Consider the following 19,978-nt stretch of genomic DNA (forward strand, 5'->3'; position numbering starts at 1 on the left):
TCGCTTTTATTTATTTTTATTATTCATTTATTTAGTAAATAAATCTCACCCTGTCTGTCATCTAGAATGCAGTGGTGAGATCATTGCTGACTGTAATCTCAAATTCCTGAGCTCAAGCAATCCTCCAGCTTCAGCCTCCCAAGTAGCTAGGACTGCGGGTTCATGCCACCATGCCTGGCTAATTTTCTTTGCTTGTTTGTTTGTTTTGTAGAGATGGGGGTCTCACTATGTTACCCAGGCTAATCTCCGACTATTGGCCTCAAATGTTTCTCCTATCTTGGACTCCCAAAGCACTGAAATTACAGGCATAACTATATCCTTTAGCCATATAGAGTGACTTGAATTAGCTTATTGAAATAATAGATACCGACTACCGAACTCCACTTCATGGTCCTGTGCTAAGCATGTTACATACAACCCTGTGTCTTGTAACAGCCATATGCAGAAGAGACATGATCCCCATGTTACAACCGAGTCCTAGAAAGTGCGCCCAACACACAGCAGATATACAACAGAAAGCATATAAACCCAGAACTGCCTAAATCCAAGCCTTACGGAAACCTACATTTCCTGAAGGGATGCAATTTGGGAGGCGAGGTTGTGGGGAAGAAAGCATAGTACACACTAGGGAAAAGAAGGTTCTAGTGAGGCTTGCCGGTAAAATAACTTTCCATAAAAACAAACAAATAAACCCTGATCAGTGGCATTTGCCCATTTCCCTGGTGTAACTATTCCCACCATGGCAGATTCCACAGAACACAGGCAGAGCTGGTAAGAGATGCGCCTAACTGGCTCTCATGATAAGAACTGGCTCCTCGCACCACAGGGTGCAGCAGTGAAGCCTTTGAACAATCACAGCGTCCTGCTGCGACTGGAGCTGGGAAGTGAGAAGAGCCTCAGGAGGTGTGAGAGGTACAGGAAACGAGGCAGGAAGGCGTGGAGACCATCTCACTTCCACCTCCTCAAAGGCAGTGCTTCAGGTTGCCAGTGGCCAGGTCACATGTGGGCTCTGCCTCTCATCTGCTCTCTATGGGGCAGCCAAAGGGGCTTCACGACTTCAACACAGCACCCTCCCTGCTTAGACGCTGCCCTACAGATAGAGCCCCAACTCCTTCCTTGGCTTCGAGGACCCGGGATCCCTGCTCCCACTCTCTCGCTGGCACTCCCTCCTGCTGTCTTGGTGCTATGCTCCTGCCCCGTAACTGGCTGTGCCAACACACCTGCACCCTCCAGCCACAGGCTTCTGTATGGAGTGCTCTTTCTGTGCCCCCGCCCCCCGATCCCTGCAGTTCTCAGCTCCATCATCACTTGCTCCAAAAAGCCTCCACTGAACCCCCAGCTGAGGACAGTTCCTCCTGTGGGGCTGGGTGTGGTGGTTCACACCTATGATCCCAGCACTTCGGGAGGCCAAGGCGGGCAGATCACGTGAGGTCTGGAGTTCAGGACCAGACTGGCCAAGATGGTGAAACCCCTTCTCTACTGAAAATACAAAAATTATCCGGGCGTGGTGGCGCATGCCTGTAATCCCAGCTACTTGGGAGGCTGAGGCAGGAGAATTGCTTGAACCTGGGAGGCAGAGGTTGTAGTGAGCCAAGATCGAGCCACTATACTCCAGCCTGGGCGATACAGTGAGACCCTGTCTCAAAAAAAAAAAAAAAAAAAAAAATCATCCTGTGAGCTGCTTGCATGGTACCAAGCGCCTCTCCATGCAGCCCTGACCCTACCTGGAATCTTGCACATATTTGTGTGAGATTCACAGTGACTATCAGGTCCCCACGGGGCTGGACAATCTGGTTACCGAGGATGTGCTCACCTGTGTCTCCCCAGTGCTGAGTGCAGGACCTGGCCCCTGCTGGGTGAACATTTGCTCTGTGAATACATACTAAGCACCTACGGTTCTGTGGGACAATGGTAAATCACACAGAGTTCTTGCTCTCACGAGGCTCACAATCTGATGCTGTGTGTGTGCAAATAACACACAAGCCACAAATCAGGTAAACTGAAACGAAGCTGCTGCTGTGAAGAAGATCAAATAGGATGCTGTGATAGAGACAGACAACGGGGTGAGAGGAAGAGGCTTCCTTAGATTGTTTTTGTTTGTTTGTTTGTTTTGGACAGAGAAGTTCTCTCTTGAAAGGTGGAAACTACACAAGGAGAAGGAACCAGCTATGTGAAGATTTCAGGAATGCTCGAGGGATGAAGGAAGGTTGGGAAATACCCTCGAAGGGGTGTGGACATCACCCGCAATAGAACCGTCGTTCAGGGAATTTCTGCGGGATGTGAGTTGTCTTCATATTCAACTCCTGTGCACTGTAGGGGCTTCATACATGTTTGCTGAAAAAATATGAATCAACCAGATGAAACGTCACACCGTAGTCCTGAGGCTGTGGCTCTGAACTCACTTATCAGAGGTTCGGTCAATTTTACAAAGGTCATTTGACTTCCTCAGAGCCTGGTTTTTCTTCACTTATTATGAAAATTTTCAAACATATAGAAATGTGAAAGAATATCACAACCGATAGTCATATTCCCACCACCTCAGTTCTTCAATTAACATCTTAACAAGGGCTGCTTTTTAAAGGGTAATCTTTTTCACCATGGAAGGAGGGGAGTGGAGAAGAGAAAAAAAAAGGGCCAGGTGCAGTGGCTCATGCCTGTAATCCTAGCACTTGGGAGGCTGAGGCAGGCGGGTTGCCTAAGCACAGGAGATGGAGACCAGCCTGGGCAATATGGTGAAACCCCATCTCTACTAAAATACGAAAGAAATTAGCCGGGAGTGGTGGTGGGCACCCGTAATCTCAGCGACTTAGGAGGCTGAGGCAGAATTGCTTGAACCTGGGAGGAGGAGGTTGCAGTGAGCCGAGAATGGGCCACTGTACTCCAGGCTGGGTGACAGAAAGAGACTCTGTCTCTGAACAAAAAAAAGAAAGAAAGAAAAAAGCCAGGCATAGTGGCTCACGCCTGTAATCCCAGCACTTTGGGAGGCTGAGGCAGGTGGATCACCTGAGGTCAGGAGTTCAAGACCAGCCTGACCAACATGGTGAAACCCCATCTCTACCAAAAATAAAATGGAGCCGAGATTGCTCCATTACACTCCAGACTGGGCAACAAAAGCAAAACTCCATCTAAAAAAAAAAAAAAGAAAGAAAGAAAGAAAGAAAAAGAAAAAGAAAAGGAGGTGACACTAATGACAGTCAAGGGTGTCTTCGAGGCCAGAATATAGTCATCTGTGAGATTCATCGGTGGAAGGGAAGTGATGCACACAAAGCTTTCCCTGAAGTGATTTCCTAAGTCTGTTGACTGAGGCAGGAGGTGACTCCAATGCCTAGGGGTGGAGGGAGGGTGGTTCTGAATGGCTGGGCCTGCTTGTAGGTATTTGTGATTGTGTGTACATGTGAGTGTGTGTGAGCACGTATGACAGTGTGTATGAGTGTGACAGCTTGTATGCATGTGAGTGTGTGTAATGGGGTATAAGGTGGTGGCAGTGTGCATGTGTGTGCGATGATGTGACTGTGAGAGTCCATCATGTGCTGTGAGGGTGTGAGTGTGTTTGCATGTGCGCATGTGCAGTACTGGAATTGTACACGGCAGTTCCGAGGCATGTGGGCCCTGGCAGGGAAGGGGTTTGACAGAAGCCTGCGGATCTGTTGAAGGGATCCAGGGGTTTCTCCCCAGGTGTGCACCTGAGACCATAGTATGAGTGTGGCCTGACCCCTCCCCACATAAGTCCGGCACCTAGACCCCCAGGGTCTCGGGGAATGCTGGGCTCCAGGGTGGGAGCCACCAGAGAACAAAATGCAAGAAGTGAAAACAGGTGTGTTGGGTGGGAGGGGAGGCTGAAAATGCTTAACTCAGCCGGGCGAGGTGGCTCAGGACTGTAATACCAGTACTTTGGGAGGCTGAGGTGGGAGAATTGCTTGAAACCCGGAAGCGGAGGTTGCAGGGAGCCGAGATCGCACATTGCACACCAGTCTGTGCAACAAGAGCGAAACTCTGCCAAAAAAAAAAAAAAAAAAAAGTAACTCCTTGTGTTTTAGTTAAACACACAGCTATCATTTCTCTGCAACAAGGTGTTCAAGACCCTCTAATGCTGCAGTGACCTCTGGCTTCTCTTGGCGCCTGGAAGTATGACCCACCCACTGAAGATGGATCGTTTTTGGCCATCGCAAAACTGACCTATGTTACAAATGGCAAAAGCCAATGGGGAAAAGAACAAGAATCAGAATAAAAGAGATTGCTCCAGCCATATCTCCTCTCATTCTCCTGGGGAACAAGGAGCCCCTGCCATGGGTGAGGGCGGGAGGAGCCGGTTCTTAAAGAACTGAAGCAGTGGATGCAGGTGGCAGGTGGCCCACTGAGCCTCAAGGGAAAACAGGCAGCCACTCCGTCTCAGCACAAGACACTTCTGAAAAGCAGAGCCAACTCCTCATTTTGTCGAACAGCAATTGTGGTCTCTTACTACCTCGAGAGTTGTGGTATCAGTACAACTGAGTTTTACATATTAGAAAGGATTTTTTAAATTCCAGGATTTGTATGAAGGCATATGCAGACGCACATACACAATCCTCCTCTCCCTCTCTCTGTGTCTCTCTCTCTCTGTCTCTAAAAAGCTGGGGAAGATGGAGCACAGTGTTTCTACTAATGAGTTTCAAAGTTGGAACAAATGCCAACGGGCAGAGAATTTTGACCAGGAGTGTGAAGGAAGCGAGAACCACACCCCAAACACTGTCCCCCTCCGAAGTTACTTACTAGGTTGGCATTTAAAGGAGACCAGGAGGTATTTACTGCTTCCTGGACAAAGGTCAGGTCCAAAAACACGGCTATTGACCAGGAGGTGGCAGGCCCGCTGGTTCTGGCATTCGTCCAGCACCTTCTAGAAGGAGAGGGTAGAAAAGGGATAGGCTTGAAAACTGCTCACAGTGACTGCCAGCCCCGAACCGGGGCTGCTCTGGGCTCTGCAAGGGGAAGGGCACCTCCCCACCTGGCCAAGCTGTGGCTAAGGCTGAAGAGTATACACGTGGGTGATCAGCTTGGCGCCCTGTCTCCCTGCTCTTTCTCCTAGAAAGAAACTGATCCTGACAGGCACGGTGGCTTACGCCTGTAATACCAGCACTTTGGGAGGCTGAGGCTGGCAGATCATCTGAGGTCGGGAGTTCGAGACCAGCCTGGCCAACGTGGTGAAATCCCATCTCTACTAAAAACACAAAATTAGCTTGGCGTGGTGGTGCATGCCTGTAATCCCAGCAATTCGGGAGGCTGAGGCAGGAGAATCGCTACCCAGGAGCTGAGGTGGCACCATTGCACTGTAGCCTGGGCAATAAGAGTGAATCTTAAGAAAAAAAAAAAAAAAAAAGAAACCTGATCCAATAGTGCCAGGCTCCTCAGAAAACTAACCTCGGATCCACCACCACTGGCGTGGCTGCTGCTACTTTCAGCAAAGGCGCTGCCCTGCGAGGCTCCAGGAGGTGCAAGGTCAGAGGACTTTCGGATATTGGGCTGCAGGGGACTTCCAGGTCCCCTTCGAGCGGGGTTCCCCTAGCTTTAAGCTGAGAGAGCTGTGGCCATCAGGAATCACAATCCTGGCCCTTCATCCTTAAACAGCCCTGCACAGGCCACAGGAGAGCTGTGCATTGGGAAGCCCTTGGAGACCCAAAGCCTTTCTAGCTTGCGAACCGTTTAGTTATAAAATAAAAATTACAAAGCTGATTCCCACCTTCATCCAACACAAGAGCAAACTCAAGAGGATGGGACCCACTTCTCCCTTGGGAAGCAGTTCTCTTTCTTTCTTTTTTCTTTTCTTCCTTTTTTTTTTTTTTTTTTTTTTTGAGACAGTCTTCTTCTCTTGCCCAGGCTGGAGTACAGTGGCACAATTTCGGCTCACTACAACGTCTGCCTACTGGGTTCAAGCAATTCTCCTGCCTCAGCCTCCCAAGCAACTGGGACAACAGGCACATGCCACCATGCCCAGCTAATTTTTTGTATTTTAGTAGAGATGGGGTTGTATCATATTGGCCAGGCTGGCCTCGAACTCCTGATCTTGTGAACCACCTGCCTTGGCCTCCCCAAGTGTTGGGATTACAGGCATGAGCCACCGCGCCCGGCCAAGGAGCAGTTTTCTTAGTGGAATGCTCAGACTTTCTGTTGGGCGTTGGGCTTAAACGCTTTCCTTTAAATCTCAATCTCAATCTCTCTCCTGATTTTTTCCAGGCAGCTCCTTTGTTTTTAAGGCTTCTGCTCTGTGGGAGCTCACAGAATATCCTCCTCCAGGTCCTGGTAAGGCTCAGCGTTTTGCTTCTGGGTTCCTCTAGGTCCTTGTTCCCAAATGGAACAAGTCCTGCCTGTGATAAACACAGAGGTCCTGAACTTGGGTCTGGTTAAAACAAAAAGAAAAAGGACACCGAGTACAGTTAAAAAAAAAAAAAGTTCCCAAGAATCTGCTTATGACTTTAAGGCTGAATTTAGTGCACACATGAGCCTCTCTGAGTCATCATGTTCCCAGAGCAGCTCATGGAATATCTCTGTGAAGCATGCTGGCCCTGCCAGGTATCCCCTGTCCTCTCCCGGGCCCAGCAGATGTGTCTGGATCAGGAAAAAACACTCAAGAGACCCCTTAGACTCTCAGAAGGTGCAGCTTTCAGATGACTGCATGTGGTATGGCGAAGGGCCACGGTGAAATGACTCAGCCCACAGATGTCACTGGGGGGCTCCTCAGAGCAGACCCCAGGGCAGGGCTGTTTCCAAACTATGTCATGAGCTGGAAAATGGAGAGAGGAGGACTTCCTGTTGATAGTTAAGGGATGAATCAGCTGTGATCTCCCGTGTGGATGTCTTTCCACCTTAAGCAACCTCCCTCTGAGGAAACACCTTGCCTGGGCTCCCAATGCAGCTTAAAAGACATAAAAGTAGGCTGGGCATGGTGGCTCATGCCTGTAATCCCAGCACCTTGGGAGACCAAGGTGGGTACATCAGGAGTTCGAGACCACCCTGACTAACATAGTGAAACCCTGTCTCTACTAAAAATACAAACATTAGCCAGGAATGATGGGAGTGGTGGTGCCTGTGATCGCAGCTACTTGAGAGGCTGAAGCAGGAGAACTGCTTGAACCTGGAGGCAGAGGTTGTGGTGAGCCAAGATTGTGCCATTGTACTACTCCAGCCTGGGTAACAAGAGTAAAACACTGTGTCAAAAAAAGGAAAAAAACACACAAAGTAAAGGACTTCTTGACCTCTGGTTGAAAGAATAATGCATTAGCCGGGCATGGTAGCATGTGCCTGTAATCCCAGCTACTCTGGAGGCTGAGGCAGAATCGCCTGAACCTGGGAGGTGTAGGTTGCAGTGAGCCAAGATCACGCCACTGCACTCCAGCCTGGGTGACAGAGCTAGACTCCGTCTCAAAAAAAAGTAAACAAGAAAAAAGAAAGAGTGGTGCATGGGGATGTTCCTGGCAAACAAACCTTCCGAACAACGTCGGAGCTATATTTCCAAATGCTAACTTGTCAGCCTAGTAATAGAAACATCCTTTTCCCTCCGGGGTATCTGGCAGAGGTAGGTACCCATGGAATGGTGGAGGTGGTGCCCATGCTCTAATGTACCAGGAGTTCATACTTTTACAAAGTAGCCACTTTAAACAATGTTGGTACTGGCCAACGTTCCTTTCATGCACCCAGGAGGGATCCAAGGATGGATGGGCGGGGCAGGTGGCTGAGAAGTAGGGGTGGGTCAAGAGGGGTGCAGCTGCTGCGGTGGCACCCAACGGGGAGAATTAGGGGTGGAGGGTGCTATGCTGGAATTAGCGGTAGGGTGGGTGTTTTGCTCCAAAACTCACATTGAAATGTAATTGCCACTGTAACAGTATTAACAGGTGGAGTCTTTAAGAGGTGATTAGACCGTGAGGCCTCCACCCTCATGAATGGATTAATGCTGGTTTTTTATTTTTTATTTTTTCAGGAGTTGGTGGTTAGAATGGCACTAGGCTTGTTATAAAAGGCAAGTGTGGCCCCTTCTCCTTCTCTTCCCCCTTCCATTCTTCTGCCATGTGAGTACCAGTGTTCCCCAATCTCCTAGAGGATGTAGTGTTCAAGGAGCCGTCTTGGAAGAAGAGACAGCGAACCTACAGCATCTTTCTCTTGGGCTTCCCGACCTTGAGGACTGTGAGAAATCAATGTCTGTCCCTTGTAAATTACCCAGGCTCAGGTACGCTGTTATGGCCGCACACAAAGGACTAAGACAGCAGAGCACACAGGGAAAGCAACTTCTTGCCTCCTGAAGAAACATGTTGTCTCTCCTCAAGGTATAGAAACCATCTCAGGGGGAGTACTCAAACACATTCATTTTGGCTACTCAATTGATGTTTTTACCAATTACCTGAATACCCAGATACCACCATGCTTGGAGTGGAAGCAAGGGGATGGTGTGAGAAATAGAAAAATTCTGACATCGTCACATTAGTTTTGCTTCTGTTTGGGCCTTAGGGAGAACTACACAGCATTGCAGCTAATCCTATTTCTCCTTAGTTCTCCTAGCAAATTTATCTTTAGCCACATTTTCTATGGTTGACAAAATCAAACAGACTTCCAACTTGCCACCTGCTCTAAACTCCCTGCTTTAAATGTATTCATGCAGAACTTGGGAGGCATTAAAAAAAAAATCTAAGGCCAAGTGACTCAGTAATCCTGGTCAACTAGTTACATATGTTAGGGGTCAGGGATGGTGAAGTAGAAGCTGCTCAGATGATTGAAAGCCATACACAGTCTAAACCATCACTGAAATATTAGTTTGACCTTCTCCTATACCAAACCTTTCCCTAAATATGCCAACCACAAAAAGAATGACTTAAACCACACCTCCCAATTCCTGGTACTATCCAGTAGAAGGAAGGAGTCAGTAGAGGCTGCCCAAAATAGATCCAAGCAAGAATGACGTGATTATCTACCAGTGGAGAAGGAAAACATTAAAAAGCAGAAAGCGGTGATTGATATTTCCTTCCTTGAGTACATTTTCTTGCCTTTTTTTTTTGAGATGGAGTTTTGTTCTGTCACCCAGGCTGGAGCGCAATGGTGCACAATCTCGGCTCACTGCAACCCTCACCTCCTGGGTTCAAGCAATTCTTCTGCCTCAGCCTTCCGAGTAGCTGGCACTACAGGTGCAAGCCACTACACTTGGCTAATTTTGTATTGTTAGTAGAGATGGGGTTTCACCATATTGGCCAGGCTGGTCTCGAACTCCTGACCTTGTGATCCACCTGCCTTGGCCTCCCAAAGTGCTGGGATTAAAGGCATAAGCCACTGCGCCTGGCCCCTTGAGTACATTTCTTTTTCTTTCTTTCTTTCTTTCTTTTTTTTTTTTTTTTTTGAGACAGAGTATCTCTCCGTCACCAGGCATCAGGCTGGAGTGCAATGGCGCAATCTCAGCTTACTGCAACCTCTGCCTCCCGGGTTCAAGCAATTCTCTTGCCTCAGTTTCCCGAAGTAGCTGGGACAACAGGCACGCGACACCACACCCAGCTAATTTTTGTATTTTAGTAGAGATGGGGTTTCATCCTTTGGCCAGGATGGTCTCTATCTCTTGACCTTGTGATCCACCCACCTTGGCCTCCCAAAGTGCTGGCTGGGATTACAGGCGTGAGCCACTGGGCCCAGCCCCTTGAGTACATTTTCTAAGAAATTGGTCATGACTTCAGATGTCTGCTGCACAGAGATACTTGTGGTTTCCATTACAGAGTCCACTTGCCCTTTCTACAGAGGTATTTATGGGAGATGTGGGCCTGGAGGTTGAAATCCATCATGGATTCCTTACTTTGCTATACTACAGTAAGGAGTAAACCTACAAATACATTCATATTGAAGTGCCCAAAGGGGGCTCTGCAATGGGTAGGAATTCTATTTCGATTTATTTGGTAACAAATCCTTTTGAGAAGCAAATTATAGCTCACCTACAAAACTGCTGACCTGTATAAACTGGGATTTTTCATGGATCAGTTTTGCTTTGATTGAACTATATAATCCCAAATATATTTATACCTAGAGAGAGAGAAACAGTGTATGTTGAAACTGTATCATCTTAACATGTCTACCAAAGGCAATACCTGGAAGGTGGTGGGTGCCACACAGGTTAAGCTCTCTTCCCTCTGGGAGGCAGGCTTCTGGGAGCTACACATTTGGTAATCTTGCCCATAAAATGCTGATTGGACACTTATCGTAGAATGCCGAGGGCACTGTAGATTCAAATAGTCCCCATCACAGGCATAGGCGGTGTGGTTTTGCAGGAGTTTGGTTAGGTAACCTGGAAAATATTCAGTCGGGTTACAAGAGGCCCAGGAACCCACCACTCCTCCATGGGTTTGGGGACAGGAGGACAGTGGTTCCCCTGGAGAGGGACTTTTCAGTCCACAACATTTGCGGTGGGGCCTTCCTAGCAGCTCTGGTGCAGAAGTCACCAAACCAGGAGCCAGCGTCAGCTTTCATGTTGATATGGGAGTGGGACAGGGAAGTGCTGGGTAGAGAAGGGCAGGGTCTCTGGTGAGGGCTCCACCCTCAGGCTTGCGCCCCTGGACCTAAGTGAGAACACTCACTCCTGTTTTCATGTCCAAATGTTGCGTTTTCCAAGACCACTCTGGCCCGCCATGACCCCCATCCTGTGCCCATAAACACACAAGACCATAGTGGGTACAGACACAACTGGTTGGATGTCAAGAGGAGCAGAGGAGCAGAAGAGCATGCTGACAGACACCAGTAGACGCCAGCAGGCTTTTGACAGTGGAACAATGCGGAATTCAGTGACGGCAGCTGGAGGATAGTCTGGCTGCTGGGTGGCCCAACTCCAGGGGAAGACCACCTTCCCACTCCATCCCCCTTCTAGCTTCTCATCCATCTGAGAGCTACTTCCACCACTCAATAAAACCTCGCACTCATTCTCCAAGTCCACGTGTGATCTTTTTTTTCCCCAGTACACGAGGGCAAGAACTGGGGATACAGACCGTGCTCTGTCATTGCGATAAGGCAGAGGGTCTAAATGAGTTGATTAACACAAGCCGCCTGCAGATGGCAAAACCGAGAGATAGCCCACTGTAACACACGCCCACTGGGGCTTCGGGAGCTGTAAACACTCATGCTGCTGTGGGGTCAGAGCCCAGAAACGCTCTTCACAACCTGCCCATCTGCATACTCCCCCTAGGGGTTTGAGCGGCAGGGTCCTGAAGAAGTGAGCCGCACCCATGCCGCTTGTCCTGTGAGGGGGATAAGGGAACTCCTCCCGTTTCAATGTCTGGCCCAGAAACTTCGGTCTGGGATGACCCACTGAATGGTTTGGAGGTGTCTTTCCCCTTCAGGAAGTACTCAGGTATTGACCAGGAGCCAAGGAGTCCTGAAGCACCTTTAGAAACCAGGAAAAAAATTGGGGTGTGTGTCCCCTGGACATGTGGATGCCTGTCCTGAGCGCGGCTCACATTTGCTCATCTCCCACTCATGAGGCCATGCCTTACTGGCATGAGAGGATGCAGTTTTATTTCAAGAAATCACTCTTGGCTCTGTCTTGGTGCTGGAGAGGAAAGCCAGGCAGGGTGCCCTGTGTGGAGAGGGGGCCTGCTCTGAGGACGTGGTTCGGGGAGGGAATGGTGGGGCTCTACTGTGGGTTGAATAGTGTCCCCACAAGTTCATGTTCATCAGGAACCTCAGAATGTGACATCTGGGAATAGATGGTTGTAGATGTAATGAACTAAGATGATATCATACTGGAGTAAGGCAGGCCCTTAACACCACAGGACTGGTGTCCTTATAAGAAGAAAGGAAGAGCCACAGAGGGAAGACAGCCACGTACAGATGGAATGATGCATCTGAAGCCAAGGAATGCCAAGCGTTGCTAGCCACCACCCAAAGCTGGAAAAGGCCAGGAAGGATTCTTCCCTAGAACCTTCTATGGCAGCATGGCCCTGCCAACACCTGGATTCAGACTCTGGCCTCCAGAACTGTGAGGGGACTAATTTCTGTTGTTTTCAGCAACCCAAGTTTAGGAAATGCGTTGCAGCAGACACAGGAAATAAGACAGGCAGCCAGTCCCAGCCTCGGCAATTCCCAGGCAACTTGGAGGAGCCACGCTGGGCCCGGAGCTCTGAGAAGCTCTGAGGCCCGGCAGGTGCGGGGGCCCCGACTGTTTCTCAGCAAGGAGGAAGGAAGGTCCATCCAGAACGCGGATCCGCTTCCTCCTTCTCACACCTCGTGAGGTCACAGCGAGGCGGCTGGGAGGGGAGCCAGGGACTTTTCACTGAGGTGTGTGGGAGACAGCTTGGCAGCCCTCGGCCTCTGAAGGGAGGAGGTGGCATGAAGGAGGGCAGCTTCGGAACTTCCCAGTTCCTGCTCGATGACCTGTGTGTAAAGTATTCCTGTTTAGGTTTCAAAATCCTCTCAGAAACATAATTCTCGGAAAATCCAGGCACCCAATCCAGCTCCCTGGGCTTCCCTGAAACCCTAAATCAAAGGGGCTGAGCCAGCCTGCTCTGGGGTCCTCACGCCCACCAGTCCCGAGGGCTGTTTAGAGGAAGGCTACAGATACCCCCTGGCTCACTCATGCAGACGTTAGCTGTCTTGCTGAAACTCCTTTCTTCACCCTTGAAAACCACTGGAAGAATGGCCAAGAAATCAGCCATCCCGAGTAAGTTCACTTAGAGAAGCAAAATCCAACATGAGTGGCAAAAGCCAGCACCAGGAGTGTGGGTCAGAGTCCTGCCTGTTAGAACCACATCATTGCTGGCACAGGGCACCTGCCAGGCACCAAGAGACCCCTGAGTGGCCCTGGGCCTCTGGTCAGTGTCTCCCGCCTAGCACATAGGCAGGCCCTCATAAAACGATGCGTACTGAAAGTTCCAGCCCTCCTGCTGGGTTCTCAGCACCCCATCATTAGCCACACTCTGCCCCAGGGAACTCAGAGTCTCCCTGATGTGACCCCTAGGCCAGTGCCCCTTCTGAAGTACCCCAGGTTGGCACCCCCATACTCAGATCTCTTCAGCCTCCTCATGAGAACCTTCTTGTCCATCACCCCATCATTCCCCGGACTGTGCTAAATCAGGAGCTGACCACATGTCAAATGAATTTTCAGAATGTGTCTTTGGTTTAATGTTCAGGGCTTATCCGAAAGACCAGGTCACTACAGCTAGATGAAAAAAAAAATGACAAGGCTTGGGGGAAGCAGAGCCACAAGATGGAAGGTACCTGGGTCCCAGATTCTTGAAGAGAGGAGCTGCCTGCTCCACAGCCTGTCACGTGAGTGGGAATGAAACTTCTGCTGTGTTTAGACCATTACCTTTCTTCACACTATTCGTCACACAGTCTATCCCTGCTAAACAGAACTTGACCTCCACCGGACCATTTACATCAAGACATGTATGTGCAGTGTAGTGCCTGAGCCTCCCACCCATGCCCCTGCACCCACCTATCCACCTGGCCTTATCATATTCTTATTCTGAGGATGGTATTCTGGGGCCAGAAGCTCAGTGCATAGAACTGACTAATGCAAGATCCTTCAGGGGCTTTGCACTTTGAAGTATCTAGCGTGATGCAGGTACAAAGAAGACAGTTCAGCAGTGTGACCTTCCCTACACTCAGTCCAATTCCTTCTTCAAAACCTAGGCCCAGCTGGCCATGGTGGCTCATGCCTGTAATCCCAAGACTTTGGGAGGCCAAGGTGGGCAGATCCTCTGAGGTCAGGAGCTCAAGACCAGCCTGGCCAACGTGGTGGAATTCTGTCTCTACTAAAAATGCAAAAAATCAGCCGGGCATGGTGGCATGCCCTTGTAGCCCCAGTTACTCTGGAGGCTGAGGCACAAAAATCACTTGAACCCAGGAGGCGGAGATTGCAGTGAGCTGAGATTGTGCCACTGCACTCCAGCCTGGGAGAGTGAGACCCCATCTAAAAACAAAAACAAAAACAAAAAAACCTTAGGCCCACATCCAGACAATAGAATGTTACTTAGAACTAAAATGAAATGAGTTATCACACCACAAAAAGACATGAAGAGCCCTTAAATGTGTATTCCCAAGTGAAAGAAGTCAACCTGAAAAGGCTGTGCACGGTATGGTTCCAAATATATGACATTCGGGAAAAAGCAAAACTATGGAGACAACGAAAATATCTATGGTTGCCAGAGGTCAGGAGAAAGGAGGAATGAATTGGTGGGGCACTGAGGATTTGTAGGGCAGTGAGATTACTCCATGTGATACTACAATGGTGGATTCACGTCATTGTCCACATGTCCAAACCCACGCAATGTACAACGCCAAGAGTGAGTCCTAATGTAAACTATGGACTCCAGGTGAGAGTGATGTGACAATGTAGGTTTATTGATTATGACAAATATCCCACCCAGGTTTGATATTCCTAGTGGGAGAAGCTGTGCATGTGTGTGTGTGGCAGCAGGGAGTAGAGGTTGATGAAAACTGCATTTTCTGCTCCATTTTTCCCTCTTTCCTTCCTTCCTTCTTCCTTTCTTTGTATATATATATATATATATATATATATATATATATATATATATATAAAATAATTTTTTTTTTTTAAGACAGGGCTTCACCATGTTGTTCAGGTGATCTGCCTGCCTTGGCCTCCAAAGTGCTTGGATTACAGGTGTGAGCCACTGCACCCGGACTTTTTTAAATAAATATATATATTTTTTCTTCCTTTTTCTTTCTCTCTCTCTTTCTCTTTTCTTTTTCTTTCTTCTTCTTTTCTCTCTCTTTCTTTTCTTGATGGAGTCTTGCTCTGTCACGCAGGCAGTGGTGAGATCTTAGCCCACTGCATGCAAAATTCCTGACTTTGTGATCTGCCTGCCTCAGCCTCTCAAAGTGCTGGAATTACAAATTTGAGCCATCGTGCCTGACCTCTGTTCCATTTTTCTGTGAATCTAGAACTTCTCTAAAAAATTAAGTCTATTTAAAAGGAAAAAAAAACTCCCTCCCCCAGGACAGCATTACCTTTAGGAGGAGAGGGGCTAGTGACAGGGAGGGGGGGGCGCTCAGGTGAGCTGGCCATGCCCGGTTCCTTGATCTGCATGGCGGGCATGTGCTTTACTTTGTGAAAGCTCACCCATTTATCCACTTTGAATGTATAAACAAAAATGCTTAAGAAAACTTGGCCTGCAGTTACCTGACCTACACTTTTAAACAATAAAGAAAGCCTAGGCACCATGGAGCCTTGGGTGATTCATGGAGGAAGGGAGTGTGGAATGCCTGTTTCTGCAACCAGCCTCAGTCCCTCGAGGATGGGCTCCCAGGTGACAGCAGGACAGGCTCATGAAGACCAGCCATCACCTACACGCTCCAGTCCTCGAGGGTGGCTGCCCATGCCTCATGCTGTTTGGTCTATGGTGCCAAAAGGTCGGGGAGAAGGACAATTAGAACAACCCAATGGTTTCAGTGACATGGAGGCCATCAACGACCATTTGAAAGCCATTTGGGATGGTGGGTGGGGACAGAAGCTTGTTTGGAAAAGGTTGAAAAGTGAATGGAGGGGCCAGACATGGTGGCTCATGCTTGTAATCTCAACACTTTGGGAAGCCAAGGCTTGAAGATCACCTGAGACCAGGAGTTTGAGAGCAGCCTGGCCAACATGGAGAAACCCACTCTCTACAAAAAGTACAAAATTAGCCGGGCGTGGTGGCACATGCCTGTAATCCCAGCTACTCAGGAGGCTGAGGCAGTAGAATCACTTGAACATGGGAGGCAGAGGGTGCAGTGAGCCGAGATTGTACCATTGCACTCCAGCCTGGGCAACAAGAGTAAAACTTTGCCTCAAAAAAAAAAAAAAAAAAAAAAGAAAAGAAAAGAAAAGAAGAAGAGAAAAGTGAGTGGAAGTTAAGAAAGTCATGTGGTAGGCAGAATAACAGCCCCCAAAGATGTCCACAGGCCTTAATTCCCAGGACCTGTGATTATGTTAACTGACATTCATGGTAAAGGTACTTGGCAGATGTGATGAAGTTCAGGGTCTTGAGTTGGTGAAATTCTCCTGGATTATCTGAAAAGAGTTTATGTAATCACAAGAGTCCTTAAGAGGAGGAAGGCAGCCAGATGCGGTGGCTCAGGCATGTAATCCCAACACTTTGAGAAGTCAAGGCAGCTGGCTCACCTGAGGTCAGGAGTTCTAGACCAGCCTGGCCAATATGACGAAAACTCATCTCTACTAAGAATCCAAATTTAGCTGGGCATGGTGGCAGGTGCCTGTAATCCCAGCTACTCAGGAGGCTGAGGCAGGAGAATCACTTATACCAGAGAAGTGGAGGTTGCAGTGAGCTAAGATCGTGCCATTGCACTACAGCCTGGGCAACAAGAGAGAAACTCCATCTCTTGGCCGGGCGTGGTGGCTCCTGACTGTAATCTCAGCACTTTGGGAGGCTGAGGCAGGCAGATCACCTGAGGTCAGGAGTTCGAGACCAGCCTGGCAAACATGGTGAAACCCCATCTCTATTAAAAATGCAAAAATTAGCCAGGCATGGTAGCAGGCGCCTGTAATCCCAGCTGCTCCGGAAGCTGAGGCAGGAGAATCGTTTGAACCCAGGTGGTGAAGGTTGCATTGGGCCGAGATCGTGCCATTGCACAATACAGTTTGTATAGATGACTGTTGCAACAGTGTGGTGAAGATGAGGGAAACAGCTGTAACTATAAGAACTGATGCTCAGGGAGAGATTTTTTTTTAATTTAATTTTTATTTTTGGTGCCATGACTCGAATTTGAACCTAGATTTTTAAATAATTGTGATTGAGTTAAAGTTGGAAGAGGCTTGTGTATATATGTATGTGTATATATAAATATACCAGCAGATGATCCTTAGATCATATATATTAGATCTCTTTCTTTCTTTCCTTCCTTCCTTTCTTCCTTCCTCTTTCTCTTTCTCTCTTTCTCTTTCTTTTCCAAGAGAAAGTCTCCCTTTGTCACCCAGGTTGGAGTACATTGGGATGATCTCTGCTCACTGCAACCTTCGCCTCCCAGGTTCAAGCAATTCTCCTGCCTCAGCCTCCAGAGTAGCTGGGATTACAGGCACACACCACCATGCCCGGCTAATTTTTGGTTTTGGCCAGGCTGGTCTAGAACTCCTAACCTCAAGTGATCTGCCCACCCCAGCCTCCCAAAGTACTGGAATTACAGGCATGAGCCACTACACCTGGCCCATATGTATTAGATTTATTTTTTTCTTGTTGCTCCCCATCCCCCGTTTTTTCTTTCTTTCTTTCTTTCTTTCTTTTTTTTTTTTTTTTTTTTTTTTTGTATTAGATTTCTTACTGTGGGTTATGGTTCGACAAATCTGAAGGCAGGTATTGTCGAGAGACTGCTCAAAATGATGAACCGTGGGCTCCAAGCTAAATATAGGGGAAAAAATGAGCAGAGAAGAGAGGCGGGGCCCAGCCCAAGAGACTAGAGGTTCTGATGAGGACCAGCAAGGTCAGAGGGAGGGAACCACACAGCAGGCTGGAGAGGCAGGAGGCTGTGCCCACGCATTGTTTGAAGAGTGATTTCGAGGTAGATTTGCAGGTGTTGGAAATGTCCAGGAGTGGCCATGGAAGGGGGTATAAGAGGTTGGTGGAGAAGGTTGCTGGAAAGGAGGATGCCAGGACTGAGAGTGAAGATGCCCTGTGGACCAGGCGTCTCCCAAGATGAAGGTAAGAAGTGGGGTGGAGCAGGAGCCTGCTGCCAAGTTGTCCTTAAACAAAAGGCAGATGACAGATGAGCTGCTCCCAATCTCACACCCTTTCCGGCATGCTCCTTCCCCGGTAGGCAAGCTCATGCATTCCAGCGTGCGGGGCAGAGTCGTCAGGCCGCTGAGCTTCCCACACCTTGGCTTCTTGGCTGGTTTGAGAGAGATCCTTCTTAAGGAACAAATACTAATGCAACTGCTTATTAACGATTCCCTCCGAGTCAAATTCTCCCCCATGTTGGATCAGTCAAAACTGCTTTGTTTCTTAATAGTTTCAGTCAGAGTTTTTACAATCTAACTCTACTTGTGGGCAAGTGTTTACTCTCCTGGAAGATGGCAGATGTGCACGCTGAAGAAATCAGTCCTGGAATCCAGGAGAGCTTGGAGATGCTCTGTTGATCCTTGTTAAACTGGTGAGGGAAGGAAATGGGATGATGTAGGCTCTTTTTTATCACTTCACATCACTCAGGGATCTTGGAACAGCTCATGTTTAACTCAAAGACACTCTTCCCTGGTGAATACCCCCACTGTGAATCAGCAGAAACTCTTACAGCTACTGCCATGGCTAAAACCTTCCTCAAAGGAGTATGCTGAAAGGCCTCAGTTGAGCAAATCTTAGAACAGTTTAGACCAAAGTTCTTAGGTTTTCATTTTTTAATATAGATTAAGAGTTCATCACAAGAACCCCTAAGAGTGGCGGGAGCTCTCCTCCGTCTTCTGAAAGGCACAGGGAAGTCCTTCCTGGGATCATCATCCTCATCACATTTACAATGAAAACCCATTTACGTTCAAATAATCCAGTGACTGTAGAAAGGCCAGTGTGAGAGGAAAATAAATCTTGGGACCCCATGCTTACTAAGCCAATGGGAAAAGTCAAGCTGGGAACTGGGTCACGCAAACCTGCCTCCCATTTGGTTCCTAACGCGGCTACAAAGATGAAAAGCTACATACATCCCTCACGTTTTGCCCACAAGGAGATTCCTTGCAGGCCCGGAGATCTTTATTTTATTTATTTATTTATTTTTATTTTTTTGAGATGGTGTTGGGATTCACTCAGGGTGGTTGGCAAAATATTAAGGGAAATATTAGGGAAAGTTATAAGATAGTCTCAAATCTTTTGGAAGGCCAAAAGTTTTCATTAACTTGTCGTAATAGGTCCAGCCGAAGGCAGCTGGTCCTTACCTTACAGCATTAGGTCCTAGGGTGAAGATTAGGGATAATAGAAGCTTCCCCAGTTAAGTCTGTTTACCCCACATTCCTTTGTCTCTGCTCTAACTAGCTTGTTTGCTCAGGTAATCTTACTGCCCCATGGCCATCTCAGGGGAAGGTTGAAGGGGGAATCCCCTTTAATGGTGTTTGTTCTGGGCCCATGAACCAAAGCTTTTATAATTTGTAAAACCACTTTTTTCACCATGTTAATCATCCACAAGTGTGTTGGGGAGAAATGCCAGATCTAGGTGATGCGGAGGAAGGCAGCAAACCACACTGCCACGTGTGTACTTATGCAACAATCTTGCATGTTCTTCACATGTACCCCAAAACCTAAAATGCAATAAAAAATAAATATAAAAGAAAAAAAAAAAAAGAACCTCTGTTATTAAATCTGTACTGAATAGATGCAAGGAGGAACAGCTAGTAAGAGGTTGGGTAGCTGCAACTGCCCTCTGAGAGCAGCTGATGACTTCCGTAGCCCACATGTTCACTGTACTCTGTGTGTTTGAGTGTATTTGTTCACCCATCGTGGAGTCAGGGTTTGCAGGATAGGCTGGTGGTGATCAACATCTCAAGACAGAGTCTTGCTCTGTCGCCCAGGCTGGAGAGTGGTGTGATCTTGGCTTACCACAACCTCTGCCTCCTGGGTTCAAGCAATTCTTCTGCCTCAGCCTCCTGAGTAGCTGGACTACAGGTGCACACCACCACACCCAGCTAATTTTTGTATTTTTAGTTGAGACGGGGTTTCACCATAATGGCCAGGCTTGTCTCCAACTCTTGACCTTGTGATCCACCCACCTCGGCCCCCCACAAAGTGCTGGGATTACAGTGTGAGCCAGTGTGCCTGGCTGATCTTTGCTTGAAAACAGTTCTGTTGAATTTCACCCTAGCAATGTAAATTGATAGCTTATCCACAGATGTGGGACAGGACAGACCTCAAAGTCATCCTTCTGCTTTCCTGAGACAAATGCATAGCTGGTTGCTTCCTCTGCCCTATTGTCTACATTATCTTATGTAAAATTGCAGATTCATTTAGCCAGATGAAGCGACGGCATGAATGACTGTTTCCTCTATCACCCCCCACATATG

The 19,978-nt window shown here is 48.1% G+C and overlaps 1 protein-coding gene across 5 annotated transcripts in view; it reads right to left on the bottom strand.

The window, feature by feature from the left end:
• Positions 1-19,978, bottom strand: part of EVA1C (eva-1 homolog C) — a 110,392-nt gene that overhangs the window by 55,998 nt on the left and 34,416 nt on the right. For 3 of the 5 annotated variants that reach the window (XM_039480563.2, XM_039480560.2, XM_003927664.4), the window contains exons 2-3: positions 10,086-10,282; positions 4,750-4,873 (exon numbers count right to left, since the gene is read on the bottom strand). The exons of 1 other annotated variant lie outside the window; for it this stretch is intronic. In XM_039480563.2, coding sequence (XP_039336497.1) covers positions 4,750-4,873; positions 10,086-10,282 — 321 coding nt within the window. The remainder of the gene's footprint in view (positions 1-4,749; positions 4,874-10,085; positions 10,283-19,978) is intronic. One more of the 5 variants, XM_039480558.2, reaches the window with a different exon arrangement.

The sequence above is a fragment of the Saimiri boliviensis genome, chromosome 18, assembly GCF_048565385.1.
Source record: "Saimiri boliviensis isolate mSaiBol1 chromosome 18, mSaiBol1.pri, whole genome shotgun sequence".
Taxonomy (NCBI): domain Eukaryota; kingdom Metazoa; phylum Chordata; class Mammalia; order Primates; family Cebidae; genus Saimiri; species Saimiri boliviensis.